At 36.6% G+C, this 23,835-nt stretch overlaps 1 protein-coding gene across 8 annotated transcripts in view; it reads left to right on the forward strand.

Annotated features, from left to right (window-relative positions):
* STXBP5L (syntaxin binding protein 5 like) overlaps positions 1–23,835 on the forward strand; it is a 553,599-nt gene that overhangs the window by 467,639 nt on the left and 62,125 nt on the right. For all 8 annotated transcript variants that reach the window (XM_037836387.1, XM_037836395.1, XM_037836407.1 and 5 more), the window contains 2 exons: positions 11,090–11,260; positions 12,985–13,224. In XM_037836387.1, coding sequence (XP_037692315.1) covers positions 11,090–11,260; positions 12,985–13,224 — 411 coding nt within the window. The remainder of the gene's footprint in view (positions 1–11,089; positions 11,261–12,984; positions 13,225–23,835) is intronic.

The raw sequence follows: 23,835 nt of genomic DNA on the forward strand, positions 1-23,835 counted from the left end.
AGCACCAGCAGACCAACACAGCAAGAAATGTTAATGGAAGTCCTTCAGGAAGAAGGAAAATAATACCAGAGTGAAATCTAGATCTGCACAGAGAAATGAAGAGCACCGGCAATAGTAAATATGTGGGTAGTATAAGATAATTCTTTACTTAGCTTTTATCTCCTTAGAAGATAATTGATGACTGGAAACATCCAAAATGTCCCTCGATGAATGATGATTAAATAAATTGTGGTATATCCATATAATAGGATACTCTTCAGTGATAAAAAGAAATGAGCTATGGATACAAATAACACAAAGGAATCTCAAAATAATTATCCTGAATTTAAAAAGCCATACAAAAATGAATACATACTGTATGATTCCTCACATAAAATTCTATAAAATGCCAACAAATTTATAATAACAGAAAACAGATTAATGATTGCCTGAGGATAGGGGACCAGTGGGGAGATGCATAGTGAGAAATTACAATGAGATATAAGAGCACTATTGAAGGTGATAGATATATGCATTATCTTTACCTTGGTTATGGAAAACATATTAATGGTTGTCAACCTTAAATATGTGTACTCTATTATATGTCAATTATCTCAACATATGTTGAGGAAAAGTAATTGTCATATAAGGATTTTGCACTAAACTAAGCTATCATTTAAAAATGAAGGAAACATTGACTTTCAGACATCCAAATACTAAGAATTTAACATCTGTAGATATATATCTTACACTTTAAATACTAGCCAGTACAATTAGATGAGAAAGAAATATTATGAATATTCATTTGAAAGGAATTGATGAAACTATTATCATTTATAGATGATAAAATTGTATCTGAAATCTCAGGAGAATCAACTGAGAAACTAATATATAGGGAGAGAATGAGAACTTAGTGATGTGGCTGGTTACCAAATTCATACCCCAGAAGTAAAAGCTTTATTATATAAAAACAAACATCATATTAAAGATCGGGAAAAACTCCTGATTTACAATATTATCAAACAGATTATAGGGATAAACTTAAATGTATATGATTGATGTGAAAAACCTTTTAAATCTCTATCAAAGAATGTAAAAAGGAGTCAAATGAAGAAGACATATTTGCTTTCTTGCTTTTAGATAGGAAGACTTAAAATTTATGTATGTTTGACAATTTTAAAATATTAAGTTTATGCATAACAATTCTGTAAACCTACAATTTCTCTAACAAGAAAAATTAATAAAAATTTTAAATAATTCCATGGAAAATAGAAAGGATTTACAAAATAGTAAACAAGCTGATTCAAAAATTCATATGAGAGAGAGGATGAAGATGGTGGCATAGAGAGGAGTGGAAGCTAGTTTATCCCCCTGGAATAACTAATAAACAACCAGGAAGAGCTAGTAAATAATCTGGAATAACTGTGAGGGGACAAATGTGACCGTCCACTCATCATACACCAACCTGAATTGGGAGGAATGCCTGAGATCACAGCATAAAATCTGTAAGTAAAAACTGTGGATCCAAGCCGGGAGCCCCCTCTCCCCATGGCCCAAACTGCAGGACCTCGCAATGCTAGAGAGCAGCACTCTCCGAGCAAGTGAATATAGCTCAGCTGAGCCCCAACTGGGGTTTTAGTTAGCAAATATGGACTGCTCAGTGCAGGCCTAGAATCCCCAACAAGTAGACAGAAGCTTTTGGTGATGGCTGACCTTGTAGAGCCAGAGGGTGGTAGTGGACTCACCCTGAAGGGGGCTTTTTGTCCCTTTTTAGGCTCAGTGGAGAAAGCCTCAGCCATTTTCAGTTCCCAGTGCTCTGACCCAGACAAGGGTGGAAACAGCACAAGCAAAGAGACTATTCAAATGTAAATGACCTCTCCCAAGGGGGTGTATCTTCCCTAAAAAGAAGAGGGTGCTGCCAAGCTCTATTACCCACCTTCCATCAGAACCAGACCCCAGAGCCTGGGGGAAAATAGCCATGGGCCACACCTCCTTAAACCAGTCAGGAGCTATAGGTTGACAGGAGCCACCTGCTGGGCAGAAAAGCAATGACTTGAGGCCTCACAGGGTGTACCAGTCTTCTAAGACACACCCTCAGGAAGACGTGATACTATTGCCTCCTTCTGAGACCTGAGCCCATTCTGGTCTGGGAAAACCTGATTGGGGTAACCAAGGAAACCAGATGCCTAGACAACAGAAAACTACAACCTACACTAGGAGTAACGATGTTATGGCCCAGTCAAAGGAACAAACTTACACTTCAAGTGAGATACAGGAATTTAAACAACTAATGGTAAATCAATTCAAAAAGTTTAGGGAAGATATGGCAAAAGAGAAAAAGCATATAATGAAAACACTGGGGGCACATAAGGTAGAGATCGACGGTTGGAGAAAAGAACTGGCAGAATCTGTGGAAATGGAAGATACAACATAAGATGACAGACACAATGGAGACATACAACTGCAGATCTCAAGAGGCAGAAGAAAACACTCAGTAATTGGAGAGCATGACACCTGGAAGCCTACACACAAAAGAACAGATAGAGAAAAGAATGGAAAAAATATGAGCAATGTCTCCGGGAATTGAATGACAACACCAAATGCAGGAATGTATGTGTCATGGGTGTCCCAGAAAGAGAAGAGAAAGGAAAAGAGGCAGAAGCAATAATAGAGGAAATAATCAATGAAAATTTCCCATCTCTTATGAAGGACATAAAATTACGGATTCAAGAAGTACAGGGTACCCCAAACAGAATAGATCTGAATTGGCCTACTCCAAGATACTTAATAATACAATTATCAAACATCAAAGGTAAAGAGAGAATTCTGAAAGTAGCAAGAGAAAAGTGATCCATCACATACAAAGGAAACTTGATAAGACTATGTGCAGATTTCTTAATAGAAACCATGGTGGCAAGAAGGAAGTGGGATGATATGTTTTAGATACTGAAAGAGAAAAACCACTAACCAGGAATCCTATATCCAGCAAAACTGCCTTTCAAGTATGAGGGAGAGCTTAAAATATTCTCTGATAAACAGACAATGACAGTTTGTGAACAAGATACCTGCTCTACAGGAAATACTAACGGAAGCATTGCAGACAGAAAGGAAAAGACAGGAGTGAGAGGTTTGGAACACAATTTTGGGAGATAGTAGCACAGCAATGTAAGTACACTGACCAAAGATGACGTGACTATGGTTGAAAGAGGAAGGTTAGGACCATGTGGGACACCAGAAGGAGAGAGGAAAGATAAAGACTGGGACTGTCTAACTCAGTGAAACCTAGGGTTCTCAAAGATTGTAATAAAAGGTACAAATACATTTTTACATGAGGTAGAACAAATTAATGTCAAGATTGCAAGGTGTTAAAAATAGGGTGAGATTGGGGGGAAAATACAATCAATGCAAACTAGAGAGTATAATTAACAGAAACATTGTATTGTACTTCCTTTAATGTAACAAAGGCAATATACCAAAGCTAAATGCATATAGAAAGGGAGATAGGGGAAGGGTATGGGACACTTGGCATTGGTGATTTTGTCTGACTCTTTATTCTACTTTAGTTTAATGCTATCTTTCATTTTGTTGCTTCTTAGCTGTCATGTTTTTTTTCCTCTCTTTCTTTTTTCTTTTTCTTTTGTCTCTTTACCTTCTTTGACCCTTCCTCCTTCTTTGTGGAAGAAAAGGAGATGTCCTTGTATAGATAGTGTCGATGGTGCTGAATATATGAATACATGACTATTCAGGGAACCGATGATTGTTTATTTACGACAGAATGTCTGGTATGTGAACAAAACTGTCTTTAAAAAAGTGGATTGATGAAGAAACCTTGAGGGCACTATATTGAGTGAAATAAGACAGACACATAAGGACAAATATTGCAGGGTCTCACTGATATGAACTACTTGTAATATGTGAACTCATAGACATGAAGTATAAGTTACCAGGATATAGAACAAGGCTAAAGAATGGGGAGCGATTGCTTATTATGAGCAGAATGTTCAACTAGGGTGAACTTAAACTCTTGGAAATGGACAGAGGTGATGGTAGCATGTTGTGAAAATAATTAACAGTGCTGAATGGTGAGTGAAGGTGGTGGAAAGTGTAAGCTCAGAGTCACATATGTCACCAGAAGGAAAGTTGCGGGTTAAAAGATAGGTATGTATAAAACAGTGATTCTTGTGGTGGACAACGTCCATGATTAACTGTACAAATGTTAGAAATCTCTCTCATGAATGAGAACAAATGTATGACTCTATAACTAGAAGTTAATAATAGGGGGGCATCTAGGGAAAATATACATATCTATTGCAAACTGTGTACTACAGTTAGTAGTATTTTAACATTCTTTCATCAACAGTAGGAAATGTAGTCTACCACAATTATAAATCAGTAATGTAGGGGAGCATGGTTAGGGGTATGGGAGGATTTGAGTTTCCTTTTTTTGTCTTTATTTCTTTTCTGGAGTAATGAAAATGTTCTAAAAATTGAAAAAAATAATTGTGATGGATGCACAGCTGTATGATGGTACCATGGGCAATTGATTGTATACTTTGAATCTTTGGATAATTGTATGGTATGTGAACAATCTCAATTTAAAAAAATTCATATGAAAAATTGAGCATAATAGTTAGGAAAATTCTGGCAACCAGGATTCATAAAGGAGGTCTAGCTCCACCAGATAATAAAATACAGAATAAAATTACAGTATAAAACATTGTAAAACTGCTAATGATAATCATACCATTTTTTGATACTGATTCATGAACTGTCCATTCAGTGGTACAAAATATAAAATCCAGAAAGAGATATGTGTACACAGGAATTTTGGAATTAATAAGACATAATCTTTAAAATTAGTGGGAAAAGAGTAGGTAATTCAATAAATATAGTTGGGACCACTAACTAGGCATCTGGAAAAATAGGCTCCTAAAACAGAAATAAATTCTTGATGCTAAAATTATAAATGTTTACGGAGAAACTATAAAAGTGTTAGAAGATAACATGGGCAGTATATTTTTAAAAATATTCTTTGAGTGGGGAAGGCTTTTCTAAAGATTACACAAAATTCAGTACACATTTATAAACAAAACAAAAATGAATAGTTGGTATATTTTATTATATGAAAATAACTAATGTAGAAAAAAATAAAGTAAAAAGACAAAGACATCCCTCAATAAATTTGATAAAACAAGACTAATTTTCATAATATGTAAAGGAGCTCATACATTAAAAACAAGAATACGTACAACACACTAGAAAATTTGATAAAGTATGACTATTGGCAGTTCACAGAAAAAGAAATGGGTCTTTTAAAAAAATTTTTAATGTTCATCATAATAAATGAATATTTCAGCAATTTTATAAAATACTTAAATAAATGTTTGTTATTTAAATATTTAAATAAATGTAATACAAATATTTTTACAAATTTTTACCTGTTTGAGAAATAAATATCAAAGAGTTTTTAAAGCATAATATTGGTAAAGATGTGGGGAGATTGGCAGTCTTATACATTATTAGTGGGAATGTAAATTGATGTAACATCATTGGAAGCCATTTTAAATGAAGACTTAAAATGGCATGTTCTTTTTCCCCAGCAGTTTTGTTTCTGAGAATTCATTCTAAAATTTAGTTATACATTTGCAAACATGTATTACTACTATAATGAAAGGCTTTTTTTGAAAGACTGAAAAAATTTAGACAAAATAGCCTAAATGTCCATTAGTAAGAGAATAAATTATTGCATATCCCTAAGATGGAATGTATGCAACTGTGAAAAATAATTATATAAATCTGTACAAAATGGTCTCAAAGACATAATGTAAAATGGAAAAAATATCAACCCACAAAATGTGGTATACTGTGCTTCTAGTTCTGAAAAGATAACCCCCCAAAATGTTAACATTGTTTGTCTAAATGAGGTGATACTCTGAGGCATTTAATTAAATTAAAATTTTTTAATTTAAAATGTTATCTAAAAAAGGAAAAGTGAATTGTAGGTAGAAACTACACTACCTAGAGAATACTGCTAAAGCATGACATTGCCTAAAATATCCAAGAGTAAAACTTGGTCTTAAACTTTCTTGACCAAATAATTTTAACTAAATATATTAAAATATTTTCCTTCCTCAAAGAATAGTTTCCAGTCATGTAATATGTGTTCATGTGTGACTTAGAAAACATATACTGTACATATAATTCATTGTTAAAGATTCAAAGATAAGTGGAGAATTAAACTCTTAAGCTTGGCCTACAGGAATGATTTCCAGAACAAGGCCACCAAACAGACCCACCAGGGTAGCAGACATCTTTGCTACAATCAAAAACAGAAAATCAGAAAACTACTGCTAATCTACTGTTGAATTTAAGATCATAGAGTTATATGTAAGATGAGGAATCTACCACAACTGCCTGTTGACACATAAAAAACTTGTGACTGGTCACTGGAATACTGCTTTAAAAACAGAGCAATGAAAAAAAAAAAAAAACAAAGCAATGTCTCCATAACTTTTACTTGAGTTGGACGTCCTTGAAATTAAATACTTCTGCTCCACAGAAGACACTGTTAAGAAAATGAAAAGACAAGCCTCAGACTGGGAGAAAATATTTGCAAAACCATTTCTGATAAAGTATTTATATCGAAAATATACAAAGAACTCTTAAACTTAACAATAAAAAAAATTAGAAAAGGGACAAAAGATCTGAAAGACACTTTACCAAAGAATACGTACAGATGGCAAATAAGCACATGAAAATATGCTCAACATCATGTGTCATCAAGGAATTGCTAAATAAAACAGCAATGAGATACCACTACGCATCTGTTAAGATGCTGAAATCCAAAGCACTGACAACACCAAATACTTGTAAGGATGTAGAGCAACAGGAACTCTCATTCATTGCTGATAGGAATGCAAAATGATACAGCCACTTTGGAAGACAATTCGACAATTTCTTACAAAGCTAAGCATAGGCTTGCCATACGATCCAACAGTTGCACTCCTGAGTATTTACCAAAGGAATTGAAAACTTATGTTCACACAAAAACCTGCACCCAGTGTTTATTGCAACTTTATTCATAATTGGTAAAAATTGGAAACAACCAAGATGTCCTCCATAGGTGACTAGATAAACAAATGAATGCATCCATAAAATGGAATATTATTCAGCAATAAAAAGAAATGAGCTATCAAGTGACTAAAGGACATGGAGGAACCTTAAATGCATGGTGAAAGAAAACAGTCTGGAAAGGCTATATCCTGTATGATTCCGACTATATGACATTCTGGAAAGGCAAAACCATAGAGACAATACAATTATCAATGGTTGCCGAAGATTTGCAGGGAGGAACAGAGGGATGAATAGTGGAGCATGGGGTATTTTTAGGGCAGTAAAACTATTCTATGTGATACTGAATGGCAGATACATGAGATTATGCATTTGACAAAACCTGCAGAACTGTACAACACAAAGAATAAACCCTAATATAAACTGTGGACTTCATAATGTATCAGTATTGGTTGATCAATTATGACAAATGTTCCACTAATGTAAGATGTTATTAACAGGGAAAACTAGGTACAGAAGGGGTGGGAGTGGGATATGGTAACTATACTTTCTGCCCATTTTTTCTGTAAACCTAAAAGTGTTCTAAAAAATAAAGTCTAAAAGGTAAAGTCTATTAATTTAAAAAACAAAACAAAACAAAGTGTCTCCATGACCTTACTTGCAAGCAGCACAACTAAAGCAACAGAAATATGGTTTCTACCCTCTTTTCAAAATCATTTGCCTTTGAAGCCTGAAGCCACTATGCAAAATGGCCAAATACCCTAAGGCCATCATGCTGCAAGGAAGCCCAAGCCACAGTTAACGGTCCCAACTGAGCTCAGCCTTCAAGTCATTCTAGCCTAGAGAAGTAAAAAAAGAAATCTCCAAAGTATTCCAACCCCTCAGACACTCAAGCATTCCCAAGTAATGTCCAGACAACATGGAGCAGAAATAAGACATCCCCACCATGCCCTAGCCAAGGTCGTGGCCCACAGTATCTGTGAGCATAATAAAATAATTGTTATTTTACATCAGTAGGTTTTGGAGTGTTTTATTATGCAACAAACACATAAAAACAGATATTTGATACTTTTCTGTTTCCACAAGCATTTCAGAAACATTTTAAAGGTATGATACTCCGTTACATGATACGTACCACAATTTACCTAAAACTTTGTGCTCCATTGTAAAGAAAAACTGGTTTCTAACTTTTCTCTATAGTAACTAACTCTACAGTGAATACCTTTATTTTCCTTTTGCATTTATTATTATCTCTTTATCATTAATTTCCAGAATGACTGTGTCTAAGCTATTATCAAATTTCTTTCTAAATGTTTTATACTAATTCATATCTTTCTTGAATATTTAGCATTGTTAAAAAAAAGTTTTAAAAAGCAAATCTGTACCATATATTTTAAAAATCCAACTACAAAAATAGATTAAATTGATCAGTCCTGTTGAAAACAGAATATGCCCCCAAACTGTGCTATCCATGCGCAATAATGTCAGCCAGACCTCCTGAGTCAAACATGAGAAGCTGGGGAAAGTTTATCCACCACAACCTTAGGTGCAAGTAGAAAAAAAAGAAAAAAGAAAAACCAGAACTTTGAATAATCTAATAATTGATACCTTCTTGTTATGAGCTGACATGAAACAGTATTCACATGTAACAGTCACCAAAAAATGGTAAGAGCTAGGCAGGGGTGGCTTTTTTTGAGCAAGTCGACAGAATCCTGGGTAAAGAAACAAGGTTTATTGTTCTCAGGCCACATGTGCTTGTACCTAACTGAGAAGATATGAATCCATCCCACATTCCTCTGGACAAGCAGTGTGCCCTAGAGCACGGCACTATGTTTGCATCTGAGAAAGAGACAGCTGTTCCCAAGTGATGTCCTCAGAGGAGGTGCAGTTTTGCAATTTGTACCCCTAAAGCAGGTGTCATTTTCTGCTTCATCATGAATGCCAGCCTTGGCCTTGAGTGTCCTTCATATTTACAAGACTAGAATCCATAGAGACAGGAAGAGGTAGAGCTCTTGATTTCAGCTTCCCTGCAACTAACTCATCATGGAATGTTTCTGCCTTTCCACCTGAGATTTCTGATACCTGTGTTAATATGGAAGATGATCAGCCCCAAAAGGGTAGATAGCTCAGTGTGTGCTACATGAGCCATTCCTAAATCATACTAAATCTCTTCTAAATTGCTACCTTCTCCAAAATATTTTAGCTGATCTCATGGCTTAGTGTTTAAGCAGGCAGACACTAAGTGAGAGAGCCCCATTTAGAAATCTGCCTCCATGAAAACTGCTTTTGTGGTTGTGCCAGTTTGAATGTATTGTGTCCTCCAAATGCCATTATCTTTGATGTAGTCTTGTGGGGCAGATGTTTTGGTGCTGATTAGATTTGCTTGGAATGTGCCCCACCCAGCTGTGGGTGATGACTCTGATGAGATATTCCCATGGAGGTATGGCCCCACCCATTCAGGGTGGGCCTTGATCAGTGGAGTCATATAAATGAGCTGACTCAAAGAGAAGGAACTCAGTGCAGCTGTGAGTGACATTTTGAAGAGGAGCAAGCTTGCTAGAGAGGAACATCCTGGGAGAAAGCTGTTTTGAAACCAGAACTTTGGAGCAGATGCCAGCCACGTGCCTTCCCGGCTAACAGAAGTTTCCCGGACACCATTGGCCATCCTCCAGTGAAGGTACCTGATTACTGATGTGTTACCTTGGACACTTTATGACCTTAAGACTGTAACTGTATAGCCAAATAAACCCCCTTTTCATAAAAGCCAATCCATCTCTGGTGTTTTGCATTCCGCAGCATTAGCAAACTAGAACAGTGGTCTTAGACAATTTTTAGAATTCCTTTTTCTGAGCCTCAGTGTCCTCATCTACAAAATCAGGATAATGAAAGCACCTACCTTGAAGAGTTGTAGTGATGACTAAATGAGATAATCTGTATCCAATACCTGGTGATTTAAGTGTTCAGTAAATGGTAACTCTAATAAAAAAAAAAAAAAATGATAAAGCATGCTAATGCATTTGAATGGTAAAACCTAGTTCTCATCCTTGCATAGCTCAAGGAAATTTGGGAAATGTACAATTTTAGGTTTCCAAAAGGCTGTAATGGAGGTGATACTAAGTGCCAGTTCCCCATATCCATCTTGGCCATTAAGTATGATTCTTCTTCGTGTAACTCTGTTGTCCTTTGGTCAAAGAAGCATGTTTTAGAATGTGTTCTATATATTGCAGAACTATAAAGAGATGATTTTAAAAATATGATTTGTTAGCATTAAGATAAAAAGACATATTTTAGTGCCATTATTTCCAAGTTGTTAAGTTACAGCACAACAGAGCTAAACCCACAAGCTCTGAATACACAGTGCTATTGTCATAGAGATGAGCAGTTTTAATATGGTGGAACAAGAATGAAAATAGTAATTACCATTTTTTCAGTGTTTACTGTAGGCCAGGAAGTTTCCTAAGCACTTGACATATATTATCACAAAAATGCTATCAGGTAATATCCCAATTTTACAGAAGAGGGAACTAAGATAAGAAGACTAAGTGATTTGTACAACTAATAAGTTGCAGAATTGAATTGGAACCCAGGCAGTTTGGCTCCAGAGTTAATATGCTTACCTACTTTTCTCAGCTGCATAGTAAGATGTTTCTATTACATTTTTAACTCCAAATATTTGAAGTACTTCGAAAACTTACATAAATTGGTGTATATTTAAAATACTATGCAGTATAAAATTATGTATTATAACCTATTTCCTAATGCCATTAAATTATATAATATATAATGGGAATATAGTGTAAAATGTAAACTGTGTTAACTGGTAAAATTATAAAAATGAATCTCATACTTAATAAATACCTTGTGAAATTTTCAGCTAACTACTGATAGTGTGACTAAATCTTAAAACAAGGACTTAGGCATCTTCATTTGGTTTAAAAAAAAATTCTTGCTCTTCTTCATCTGTTAATCTACACACTTGGATTCCTTTATATTAAGATTTAATTATGATATTCATGCTGCCTTCCTCCTCTTTTTATAGACCATGTGAATGGACACTGTACAAGTCCAACTTCTCAGAGCTGCAGTTCTGGAAAACGTCTTTCTAGTGCCGATGTTTCAAAAATAAATCGTTGGGGTCCTGCAAGACCACCATTTCGAAAGGCACAATCAGCTGCTTGTATGGAGATTTCTTTACCAGTTACAACAGAAGGTAGGTTAACATTTCAACATTTGTGGTACAGATAAAATTTGATTTATCATAATAATGGTAACAAGGAGACAAAGCATGGAGGTCACATACAACAGATATAAAAAACTAGTCACCTCTAGGCAGTAACTGAGGATCTTGGTCATATTAAATTCTAAACTTTGCAGTCTTCTTCATATTCTCTAAAAAGGAAGGGTTATTTGCTTATTTACAGAATGAGGATGGGATGGGGAATAGTAAGTACAAGAGCCAGACACCTAGAAATTTTTAGAGAAAGAAGAGGGAATCTTATAAATTTGCTGCCACTGTTTTGTTGATAAAGAACTTTGGGGAGAGAGGAAAAAATAATTTTAGGAAAATTTGATATGGTTGGCATAAAGTAACTCCCAATTTGCTACCCCTCAAAATTTCTTTTGTAAAGATCTATATGGCTCTTCAAAGTCTTTTAAAATACAATTTATTTTTCAGTTTTTATCTGTTTATTTAATATTAAGCCATACTAAATCTGGTCTCAATGCAACCCTGTTTATTGGAGTCACATACAGGTAATGAGGTTATCTTTCTCACAAGTGTCTCTGAGTATCAACCATGAATGTATGTGGAAGATTTTGGAGACATATATTAGCTATCAAGGTGTAAGGGTTATAGAAGAAGTAGCATTCTTAATAACTGGATTTTGAGTTGGAGATTTTTAGTGTTAGACATTTATGCTTCTAATTTGTGCTGGATTCTGAGAAATTTACTTAACCCTATGTCTCTGTCTCTAAATCTGTAAAATCTATAGATCTCTAAGTTCTCTGCTAGCTCTAGATTCAATAACAATTATTTTTGTAAAATGACTGAGAGATAGAGGGGGAAATTAGGAATATTATATTTTGTTTTCTAGTAAAGGGATATTCTGAACCTTGTTTAGTCCCTTTTTATAAAAATAATTGTGACATGCTTGTACCTATCAAGAGGGAAAGAAGAAGGCAATAGAAAGACTAAGAGGAAATTGTATTCTTGGGTGATTATAAAACAGTACAACCTTAATAATGTGATTTAACTGAGGTGGTAAGTTTATGCTTATTGGAGTATGCCTATGTACACGTGTGGATGAGCAGGAGAACCTGAAACCATCCTGTTTCCTTTAAGTGGGCTGAAGCTTTCTCAGAAAGATTACTTCTGTCAACAAAATGACATGATCTACAGCTCCTTATAGGCACCTTGAAACTAGTTTGGGGAGATAGCATTTGCTCTTTGGCTTTGGTAACTCCAAATACCCCAGATGTGGTAAAAGCAAAAATCGTGAAAGTTAAGGGAATGTGTTAGCCACAGAAGAGTTGTGATCTAGTTATACCCCTTTAGGTCAGTAACTGCAATGTTGTCAATAAGTGGAAATTGCTAATAAATCATTAGGAATACTTCCAACAATTGAGAGATAGGAAGAAAGCAGAATTGAAATATCAGAAATTCTTGTAACCTTGATTATTTAGACCAAATAATTTTATCCAAACTAGAGAATTTCAACTAACTTGTGAGGGAGAAAATGGTGACCTAGAACTCAGGAGGCTCAAGTTCTGGTCCCCAGTCTCTCCATCTTCAATATAAGCTGGTGCCCTGGATAAGCTGTTTTCCTGATCAGTTAACAAAAAATTAAATTCTACTTCCCCCTCATAATTTTGGCACTAAATCTGACTTGCTTGTCTTGGAAGTACACTTACTTTTTATTTTTAAAATGTCCATAGAAAATCGAGAGAATTCTTATAATCGTTCCAGAAGCTCTAGCATCTCCAGTATTGACAAAGATTCCAAAGAAGCAATTACAGCACTGCACTTCATGGAGTCCTTTGCCCGGAAAAATGACTCTATTATCTCCCCTTGTCTGTTTGTTGGAACTAGTCTGGGAATGGTATTAATCATCTCCCTAAACCTACCTTCAGCAGATGAACAAAGGTTTACAGAGCCAGTCATGGTGTTGCCAAGTGGTAAGACTTTTAACTCATTTTCTCATTGCTACTTTCTCAGATTTAGATGTAAGTTATTGTAAAATATTAACTTCTACTGATTTGGGGCAAAGGTATGTAAAGTATTTCATGCAATAGGAACTATTTATAATTTCATAAATCATATAATATCCCAACATTTGTCATATTGCAGCTTACCTGTCCTTCAGAGTAAAATATACAACCATTTCTATTGTTATAAATAGTAGAATTGCCCATCACAACAATGTCTTAGGAAATAAGTTTTTGAAGAGCACTACGGGAAACCTTAATGCAAAAGTGAAAAATTGGTTTTTAATAAATTGAAGAATTTCTCAAAAACTCCATGCCAGATCAAAACCTATGAGTGTTTTTACGTCTTCCTTGAAGAACTCAGAACTATTAAGCCTGACCTAAGGTGCCTTTCTGAAGTCTTTTACGATCTCCTTTCTTGTTGCAAAAGCATGCTGCACAATTTTTTCCTTTTTTATCCTAGCATTTGAAAATTTGCCCTAAGCTAAGAAAATAGTTGCTAAAGCAAATGTTGCATTCTCTTCCTACTTGGGCTATCTTCTTTTTCCTTCCAAAAAAAAGGATAATTGTGATTCCTCCTATTATTCCTTTGAATATTTTAAATTTGTTCTTATTCCTAACTTTCACTCTCTCTTTTTACCTATATATGATAAGAAATGTTTTTCAGATAGTTCTGAATGAAAAAAAAAGCACTTCATTTATATAGGATGAGGGACTACATATGGTAAGTCAGGTTATATAGAGTTGTGTTTACTTCGCTAACTGGTATGCTAAGTTCATATAGTGCCACATATTGTGCTAGTTAGGATATATTATGTCCCTCCAAAAGCCATATTCTTTAAGGCAGTCTTGTGGGGGCAGATGTATTAGTGTTGATTAGGTTGGAATCTTTTGATTGAATGTTTCCATGGAGTTGTGATTCAATCAACTGTGGGTGAAATATTTGATTAAATTATTTCCATGGAGATATGGACCCTCTGCCCCTTCAGGGTGGGTCTTGATTTAATCACTAGAGTCCTATAAAAGATTTCACAAACAGAAGGACCAGAGAGCAGCTGTGAGAGACATTTTGGAGACAGCTGCTGAAAGCAGACCTTTGCTGACACTTTCAGGATGCTAGCCCAGTATTTGCTCCAGAGAAGCTAAGAGAGGACAAAACGCCCCAAGAGTAACATTTTGAAGAAAGCACAGGAGCTCAGAGAGCAGCTGGAACACAACCTGGGATCCGGGATGCCAGCCACATGCCTTCCCAACTAACAGAGGTTTTTCAGATGCCATTGGCCTTCCTTCAGTGAAGGTGTACTCATGTTGATGCCTTAATTTGGACATTTTTATGGCCCTCAGACTGTTAATTTGTAACCAAATAAACCCCCTTTATAAAAGCCAATCCATTTCTTGTATTTTGCGTAACAGCAGCATTAGCAAACCGCAACACTCATTATAGGTAGAGTAGACAACTCTCTTCTGTTGTGGTAAATTCAGATAAATGCATTGTGTTTTAAAAGTTAATCTATTAGCATTTTATTTTAATTGTAAACATATTTCACAATGAACAAATAACTTATACTTGCGGTATTAAGTATTAATAAGCCATTCTTTACTCAATAAGTGATTATAAATATTGAGTACCTAATACGTGCCAGGCATTCCCCACGAGTTTAAAGCTAAAATCAACCTCATGGGTCACACAAGTTTACAACTATAAGTGAAAGACAATTTTCTAATAAGATATATTCTAACAAATTTGGCTCTGTATGTCTCAAGCATAGAAATAAACAATCCCTGGAGCTAATGTAACAGATCTCTCAATATCATGGAAAAGCTCTTTCCCTTCCTAGCAAACATACTTAGACCAAAAATTGTGACAAAATACAAAATAAGTATACATTTAACTTTTTTGGCATATGGTTCATAAATATTTGCAAACTTTTTCTTAGCTATTTAATGAGATGTCATAGGAAACTGACAGTCTTCTCCAAGTATCTGTGTCAGTATTCTACTATTCATTCAAGACTTATTAAATGACTACCCAAGGCCTGTACTTTCTAGCTTCAGTTATAATTCCCAGATAAAGCTGAATTAAAGAATATGAAACAAATTTTCTGTTTTCATACCAACCAGTAAGTTTGCTGATTTCTCACAAAGATTCACTTGCCTAAAAGTAGTTTTTCTCATCCCACTATGATGCCCTCTTTATAATCCTATCTGAGTTGAAAATCACTCCTTGTCTGAATTAAAACAGTATTTTCAAAAAGCCACAGTAAAATGCTTGTTATGAAGTTTCAATTCAGTTGATTATTAGAAAACTTTATCTTGAATTGGTTGTTCTCTTGCTAAAGGCAAGTTTGTTAGATAAACTTTTTCTCCCTAGAGGAAGTAATTAAGAAATATCTAGTTGGACACAATGAATTCCAAACTAATCTACCACCTTATTATCTGCATTTCATTCTCTTCTCCCTTTTCTAACCTACATGCAACATTGATTCAAGATACTTTTAATTGCTATTTCACTGTCATAGAATTAACTTCAGAGTAACTCCATTTTCTGCTACTCAAACTTGTAAGGTACCCCATATGATTTAACCTTACTGTCCATGAAGGTTTCTAATATTATGAGAGTATGAATTTTGGTTCTTGATACTTGATGTCTAAAGGTAGATTCTCTGATATTTAGGTCTTAACTTGCAGTCTGCCTATTGATGCTGAAATTATCCCATTCTTTGAGTAGTCAATAAGCTTCATTGTTTATTTAGTACTGGGTACAGTGGAGGAGAATAAAGATATATAATGATGGACCTTTTACTCCAGGAATGCTCAAGACAGTATGTTTTGAGTGTCAGAATTTATGATGTAGAAAGTCATTCTAGGAGATCCAAGATGGCAGATTAGGAGAGACAGAGCAAAATTCTCCTCTGTGAAAAACACGACATAAAAGACAGAAAGTGCTCCAGAATAGTGGTTCCAGGGTTCCACCAGCTGGGCAGTGACTTATATATCCATAGTGACTGAGCACTTGGAGAAACCAAGAGACTGCATTCGGAGTCACGTAAGTGTTTGATCCGGAGAGCCACTGGGGAAACGGCAGCCAGACTTGTGCTGCAGTGGGGAGAAACTAAGAGACTGTGTTTGGAGGCAGGTTAGAGTAAGACCGGAAATCAGCCAGGGAGCCAGCAGCAGGAGCTGCAGTCGATCACAGTGGGTAGTGCCTTCCACTCCCTGGGCTCCTACCTCAGTATACGGCATGGGTGATAGCCCTTTGCACATTCACAGCTAAAAGCCCCCAAGCCAGGGATGGGCCACTGTGGCATGTGGACAATCACAGAAGTGGGTAGTTTCCATGCCCCATGCAGCCATCTTTGCAGCGAGCTGGGAGACAACTGTTCATAGCACTGCAGTGGAATGCTTCCTTAATTGAATTTGGGATTCAGCTGGCTTCTGATGGTGAGCACTGCTCTTCTGCAAAGCCTGCATGGTGCACAGCCTAGAAGCAGGGATGCTACTCTGAAGTACTGGGAGCCCTACACCTAGCCCAGGCACTTGTGGACCCACAGCAGAGAGGGACCATAGGGCATCTAAGCTGAGGGGTTAGACACGTGCTGCAGCCCCAGGGTATTCCAGCTGCAGCCCCAGGAATGGCTGTGAGTATTGGGTCTTAAAGCTGTCTTCCGTGCCAAACTGCACAGGGCAAACCCCCCATCCACAGGGCTGGTGGACCCCAATGCACACGGAAAATTGGTGCACTGATTGGACATCCACATGTTTTGGGCCCCCATTTGCTGCATAAACAAAGTTGGGGAGAACTGGATTGAGGATAAGAGGTGGCTCGGGAGAGCCATCTGCTGGTAGGTCAGGGAAGGTGCACTGCACCAAGCTGTAGCTCTGTCAAATTATGGATAATTGTTTAAATAAGTCTGCATATCCTAAAAGAACCCTACCAAGATAAGCTATTGAGGGTAATCTCAATGTTATGGGAATGATCAGGAATGAATGTGGTTTGTAAATTATCTTGGGTATGGTAGGAACATGTGGGAAGCAATGTAGTTATTTTAGGTTATTTGTTTTTCTTATTCTTTGTTTTGTTATGGTTTGTTAATTTTCTTGGGGTATGGTAGGGTCATGTTGGAAGCAATACAGTTATATTAGATTGCTTTTCTTATTGTTTTGTTTTGTTTAAATTGGTTTTTTTTTTTAATTTTTTGATAAAGTAATAAAAAGCTATTGCATTTTATAAAAAATTAGCTTCAGTGTAGTTATTTTAGGTTATTTGGTTTTTCTTATGCCTTTGTTTGATTATGGTTTGTTATTTTCTTGGGGTATGGTAGAAACATTGGATGCAATGTAGTTATTTTAGGTTATTTGTTTTTCTTAATGCTTTGTTTGGTTATGGTTTGTTAATTTTCTTGGGTTATGTTAGGAACATGTTGGAAGCAAAGTAGTTATTTTAGGTTATTTGTTTTGCTTTTTCCTTTGTTTTGTTTGAAATGCTATTTTTGTTTGTTTTTTAATTTTTCAATAAATAAAGTTAAAAAAAGAAAGTCATTGTAATGTGAATTATAAGAGGAATCGAAGAGAATTTTACAGACTTAAGCTGGGCAAAGCAACTTAGTATAATATTAATATTTGGATGGATCAGTAGATATGAGTGGGAAAAAAGATTCTAGGCCAATAAACTAAATCAAAAGAGTGCAAACAAGAATGAACATAGGTGATTGGGAGGCAGCAAAGAGAAAGAAGTGAAGTCAGGGGATAAGTCAGGGAACTGTTGCTGGGAAGCAGCAAAAAGTAAGATTTAGAGAGGTGGGGTGGAGCTAGCTTATAGAGATCATTGATTTCCAAGATACAAAAGTAGAAATTGCTTCTACTAGGGAAGTGAAAGATGCCACAGAATATTGTACATGGGAATTAGGTGATGAAAACAATGCTAGAGACTGGTGACAATGAGGAAAATGGATCAGAAAAGAAAAAACTGAAGTCACGGAGGCCATTTGGGTAGTACTGTGGCACTATTAATAGAAATGGGAAGAGTGACGAGAAAAAAAAAACAGTTCAGAAATGGAGTGGATTTATTCTGGAAGAGCTTGACTTTAATTATGAGTTGTGTGCCAGTTTGGATATATTATATCCCCCCAAAAGCCATGTTCTTTAATGCAGTCTTGAGGGAGCAGACGTGTTAATGTTGATTAGGTTGGACTCTTTTGATTGAGTCATGGAGATGTGACTCAATCAACTGTGGGTGAAATGTTTGATTAAATTATTTGCATGGAGATATGGACCCCGCCCATTCAGGGTGGGTCTTTATTTAATCACTGGAGTCCTATAAAAGAGCTCACAGGCTAGGCCTCCCTATAATTGTGCCTAAGAGCCTCCTCCGGAGTGCCTCTTTGTTGCTCAGATGTGGCGCTCTCCCTCTAGCTAAGCCGGCTTGAAAGGTGAGATCAGTGCCCTCCCCACTACGTGGGATCAGACACCCAGGGGAGTGAATCTCCCTGGCAACATGGAATATGACTCCCGGGGAGAAATGTGGACCTGGCATCGTGGGACGGAGAATGTCTTCTTGACCAAAAGGGGGATGTGAAAGGAAATGAAATGGGCTTCAGTGGCAGAGAGATTCCAAAAGGAGCCGAGAGGTCACTCTGGTGGGCACTCTTACGCACAATTTAGACAACCCTTTTTCAGTTCTGAAGAGTTGGGGTAGCTGGTGGTGGATACCTGAAACTATCAAACTACAACCCAGAACCCATGAATCTCGAAGACGATTGTATAAAAATGTAGCTTATGAGGGGTGACAATGGGATTGGGAAAGCCATAAGGACCACACTCCCCTTTGTCTAGTTTATGGATGGATGAGTAGAAAAATAGAGGAAGGAAACAAACAAACAAACAGACAAAGGTACCCAGTGTTCTTTTTTACTTCAATTGCTCTTTTTCACTTTAATTATTATTCTTGTTATTTTTGTGTGTGTGCTAATGAAGGTGTCAGGGATTTAGGTGATGAATGTACAACTATGTAATGGTACTGTGAACAATCGAATGTACGATTTGTGTGTGTGCTAATGAAGGTGTCAGGGATTTAGGTGATGAATGTACAACTATGTAATGGTACTGTGAACAATCGAATGTACGATTTGTTTTGTCTGACTGCGTGGTATGTGAATATATCTCAATAAAATGAAGATTAAAAAAAAAAAAAAAAAAGCTCACAAACAGAAGGAGCTCCGAGCAGCTGAGAGGGACATTTTGGAGAGACTCTAAGAGCTGATACTGATGCTGATACTTGGAGATGCTTGGAGATGTTTGGAAATTATTTCCATGAAGATGTGGACCCCGCCCATTCAGGGTGGGTATTGATTTAATCACTGGAGTCCTATAAAAGAACTCACAAACAGAAGGAGCTCAGAACAGCTGAGAGGGATGTTTTGGAGAGAAGCTGAGAGCTGACACTGATGCTGACACTTGGAGATGCTTGGAGACCTTTGGAGATGCTTGGAGATGTTTGGAGATGCTAGCCCAGAGTTTGCTCCAGAGAAACTAAGAGAGGACCCCCAGATGGTTAGATGCATGGGAGCTGAAGAGGCTGAGAGACAAGCCCAGAGACATTTTGGCAGATGCCGGCCACATGCCTTCCCAGCTGACAGAGGCCTTCTGGATGCCATTGGCTATTCTTCAGTGAAGGTATCCTATTGTTGATGCCTTAGTTTGAACACTTTTATGGCCTTAGTGCTATAACTTTATAACCAAGTAAACCAACTTTATAAAAGCCAATCCATTCCTGGTATTTTGCATAATAGCAGCATTAGCAAACCAGAACAAGTTGAAATCTTGAGTTTCATCATAAAACACCAAAATAATTTTTTTATAAAGCAGAGCTAGGCACTTCATGTGGTAGAACTATAAATGCAGAATAATTTGTAGCTGCAGCATAAAGAGTTAAGTAGAAAAAATCCACTGATCTAGGAAGCCTTTTCCAACTCCTTAACATGGCTTAAAGCCCTCTGTAATCTGCCCCCACTTACTTTTCTAGCCTCATCTAGCACTATTGTACCTCTAGGCTTCAGCTGTTCAATGTTTTCTATTTCCTCCAGGTTTTTCTCATTCTGTTCTGAATTACTCTTAAACATAAGTACTATGCACAACTACCTCCCAAACCTGTCCAACTTCCATTTCAAATTTCAGCTTTGTGAGGGAGGTCTTCCTCAGTTCCTCTAGCCTCCCTCCCATGCTGCCTCAGTGCTCTTTACTTCCTGTGCTTGTTTGGATGTATTATGTCCCTGAAAACGCCATCTTCTTTGAAGCAATCTTGTGGGGGCAGACATATTAGTGTTGATTAGGTTGGAACTTATTGATTGAGTGTTGCTATGGAGATGTGACTCAGTCAACTGTGGGCAAGACCTTTGATTGAATAATTTCCATGGAGGTGTTACCCCACCCATTCAGGGTGTGTCTGAATGAAATCACTGGAGCCATATAAAAGAGTTGACAAACAGAGAGCAACTGAGAGTGACATTTTGGAGAGAGCTGCAGCTTACAGAGACATTTTGAAGATGGATGTTGAAAGCTGACACTTTGGAGGATGCCATTTTGAAACGCAACCTAGGAGCAAGCAGGCACCAGCCACATGCCTTCCCAGCTAACGGAAGTTTTCCAGATGACAATAGCCTTTCTCCAGTGAAGGTACTCTATTGTTGATGCCTTACCTTGGAAACTTTATGGCCTTAAGACTATAACTTTATAACCAAATAAATGCCCCTTGTAAAAGCCAGTCCGTTTCTGGTGTTTTGCATAATGGCAGCATTAGCAAACTGGAACACTTCCCCTTTTGTAATTTCCTATTTGATTTTGTTCTTCTTAACAAAGCTCTGATAACAGGAACCATAGAGTGTCCTGATCACAATTGTATCCCCAGTGATGATTCAGTAGTATGTGCTTGATAAATGTTTGTTGAATGAATGTATGAGTAAATTTCAAAATGGATTGTATTCAAGTTTAAGGAAACTGCTTGACTGAGACGCATGTTCCTAGCCAACTAATAAAAGGTTAACAGTGTATCTGCAGGAAAGCAATGTAATTAGGGCCTGAGAACATATTTCCCATTCCAATACTGACAATGAAAGAAGAAACCATCACCAATTCCAAGCCTCTTTTTTTTCAATTTTTTCATCTTAAAATACTTTAAACTTATAAGCAGTTACAAAATTAATACAAACCCCATATGGATGTCTCCAACATTCTCCTACACCCCAGGCACTGAAATCCACCAATTTTAACATTTTACCACATTTGCTATATCATTCTATCTGTCCATCTATCTATAAATCCATCTGTCTATCCATCAATCCATTTTCTGAATACTTGAGTGTAGGTTATATAAATCCTCCTCCCTGAACACTTAATACTTCCATGTACATTTCCTAAGACCATAGATATATTCACTTATATAACCAACTTAAATACAGTTACCCAGTTCAAGAAATTTAACACTGATATAAACTTACAGTCCATGTTCCAATTTTTTCATATTACCCAATAATGTCTGTTTTAGTTTCCTTGGCTGCTCAAGCAAATCCCATGCAATGGGTTGGCTTAGACAATGGAGATTTATTAACTCACAGTTTTGAGGCTAGGAAAAAGTCCAAATCAAGGTGTCATCAAGGTGATACTTTCTTCCCAAAGACTCACATTCTGGGGCTGGCTGCTGTGATCCTTGGTCCTTTGACCTCTTGTTGTGTGGCAATGCCCATAGTGGCCTATCTTGGCCTCTCCTTTTTCTTCTGGATTCCATTGATCTTTAGCTTCATTGCTTCCTATGGCTTTTTAGCTGCTGAATTTCATTTCACTTATAAAGGATGCCAGTAGTAGGATTCAGACCCATCCTGATTGAGGTGGGCCATACCTTAACTGAAGTGGCCTTATCAAAAGGTCTTACTTACAATGGGTTCACACCCACAGGAATGGATTAAGTTTAAGAACATGTTTTTCTGGGATACATAGATCCAAACCACCATACTGTCTTTGGTCCTTTTATCCTCCCTTATTAGTTCCCATCCAGGATTATGTATTGCATTTGATTACATTGTCTCTTTAATTGCTCTCTCTTTATTTTTTTTATGTGGGAACATACGTACAACATAAACTTTCCCATCTGAACCACTCCCAAGCATAAAATTCATTTGGGATTATCACATTTGGAATATTGTGGTACCCTCACCACCTTCCATTACTAAAATGTTCCCATATCTCCAAACAGAAACCCTACACCCTTTAAGCATTAACCCCTCAATCCCCCAGTCCCCCCACCCCTGGCAACCTGTACTCTCATTTCTGACTCTGTGAGCTTGCATAGTCTCAATTATTTCTTTTTAGATACCATGGGGCTTAAATTTAACATCCTGTATCTATAACAATCTCATTTGCTTAGATATCAACTTAACTTCAATAGTATACACAAATTATGTTTCTATACTCCCTTTATCCCCCTACTTTTATGTAGTTCTTGTGACAAATTACATGTTTATACATTATGAGTCCAAAACCACTGATTTATTGTTGCATTTAGCTTTTAGATCCTGTAGGAAGTAAAAATTCCAAACCAAAAATACCATAGTACTGGCATTTTTATTTACCTGTGTCATTGCCTTATTGAAAATCTTTATTTCTTCTTGAGGCTCTGATCTGTTATCTATTGTCCTTTCCTTTCAACCTTTGGAACTCTCTATAGCATCTCTTGTAGAGCCAGTCTGGTGATGATGAACTTCCTCAGCTTTTGTTTATCTAAGGATGTTTTAATCTCTCCCTTATATTTGAAAGAGAGTTTTACTGGATATAGAATTCTTGGTTAGCAATTTTTACATTTAATACTTTAAATGTCATCCCACCGCCTTTTGCCTCCATGGTTTCTGATGAGAAATTGGCATTTAATCTCATTGAGGCTCCCTTGTACGAAACAAACTGCTTCTCTCTTGCAGTTTTCAGAGTTCTCTCTTTATCTTTGGTATTCATCATTTTGATTATAATGCCATGATATGGGTCTATATGGGTTTGTCCTGTTTGGAGTTCATTGAATATCTTGGATATGTATGCTCACATCTTTCTATAATTATGGAAAATTTTCAGCCATTGTTTCTTTGAATATTCTCACTGTTCCTATCTGTCTTTGCCTTCTGGTACTCCAGTAATGTATATACTGATACCTTGATGTTTCTCAAGCTCTGTTCACTTTTCTTCATTCTTTCTTCTTTCTCCTCATGCTATTTGAATTGTCTTATCACTGGTTCTTTCTTCTTCCACCTCCAATCTGCTGTTGAACCCCCTAGGGAATTTTCAAATTTCTGTTACTATGGCCTTCAGCTCTGTTTGGTTCCTTTTCATAATTTCCATCTCTATATTGATATTCTCTTTGTGTTTATCTATTGTTTTCTGGTTTTCCTTTAGTTCTTTGAGCATATTTAGGACCATTTTTAAAAAGTCTTTGTCTAGCATGTCCCAGGTCTCATCCCCAGCATCGATGGTTTTTAAGCTTAATCCTCTCCTTTCCCTGGACTTTTTTCTGTGTATATTTTGTAATCTTTAGTTGAAACCTGGACA

Source organism: Choloepus didactylus, chromosome 1 (assembly GCF_015220235.1).
Source record: "Choloepus didactylus isolate mChoDid1 chromosome 1, mChoDid1.pri, whole genome shotgun sequence".
Taxonomy (NCBI): domain Eukaryota; kingdom Metazoa; phylum Chordata; class Mammalia; order Pilosa; family Megalonychidae; genus Choloepus; species Choloepus didactylus.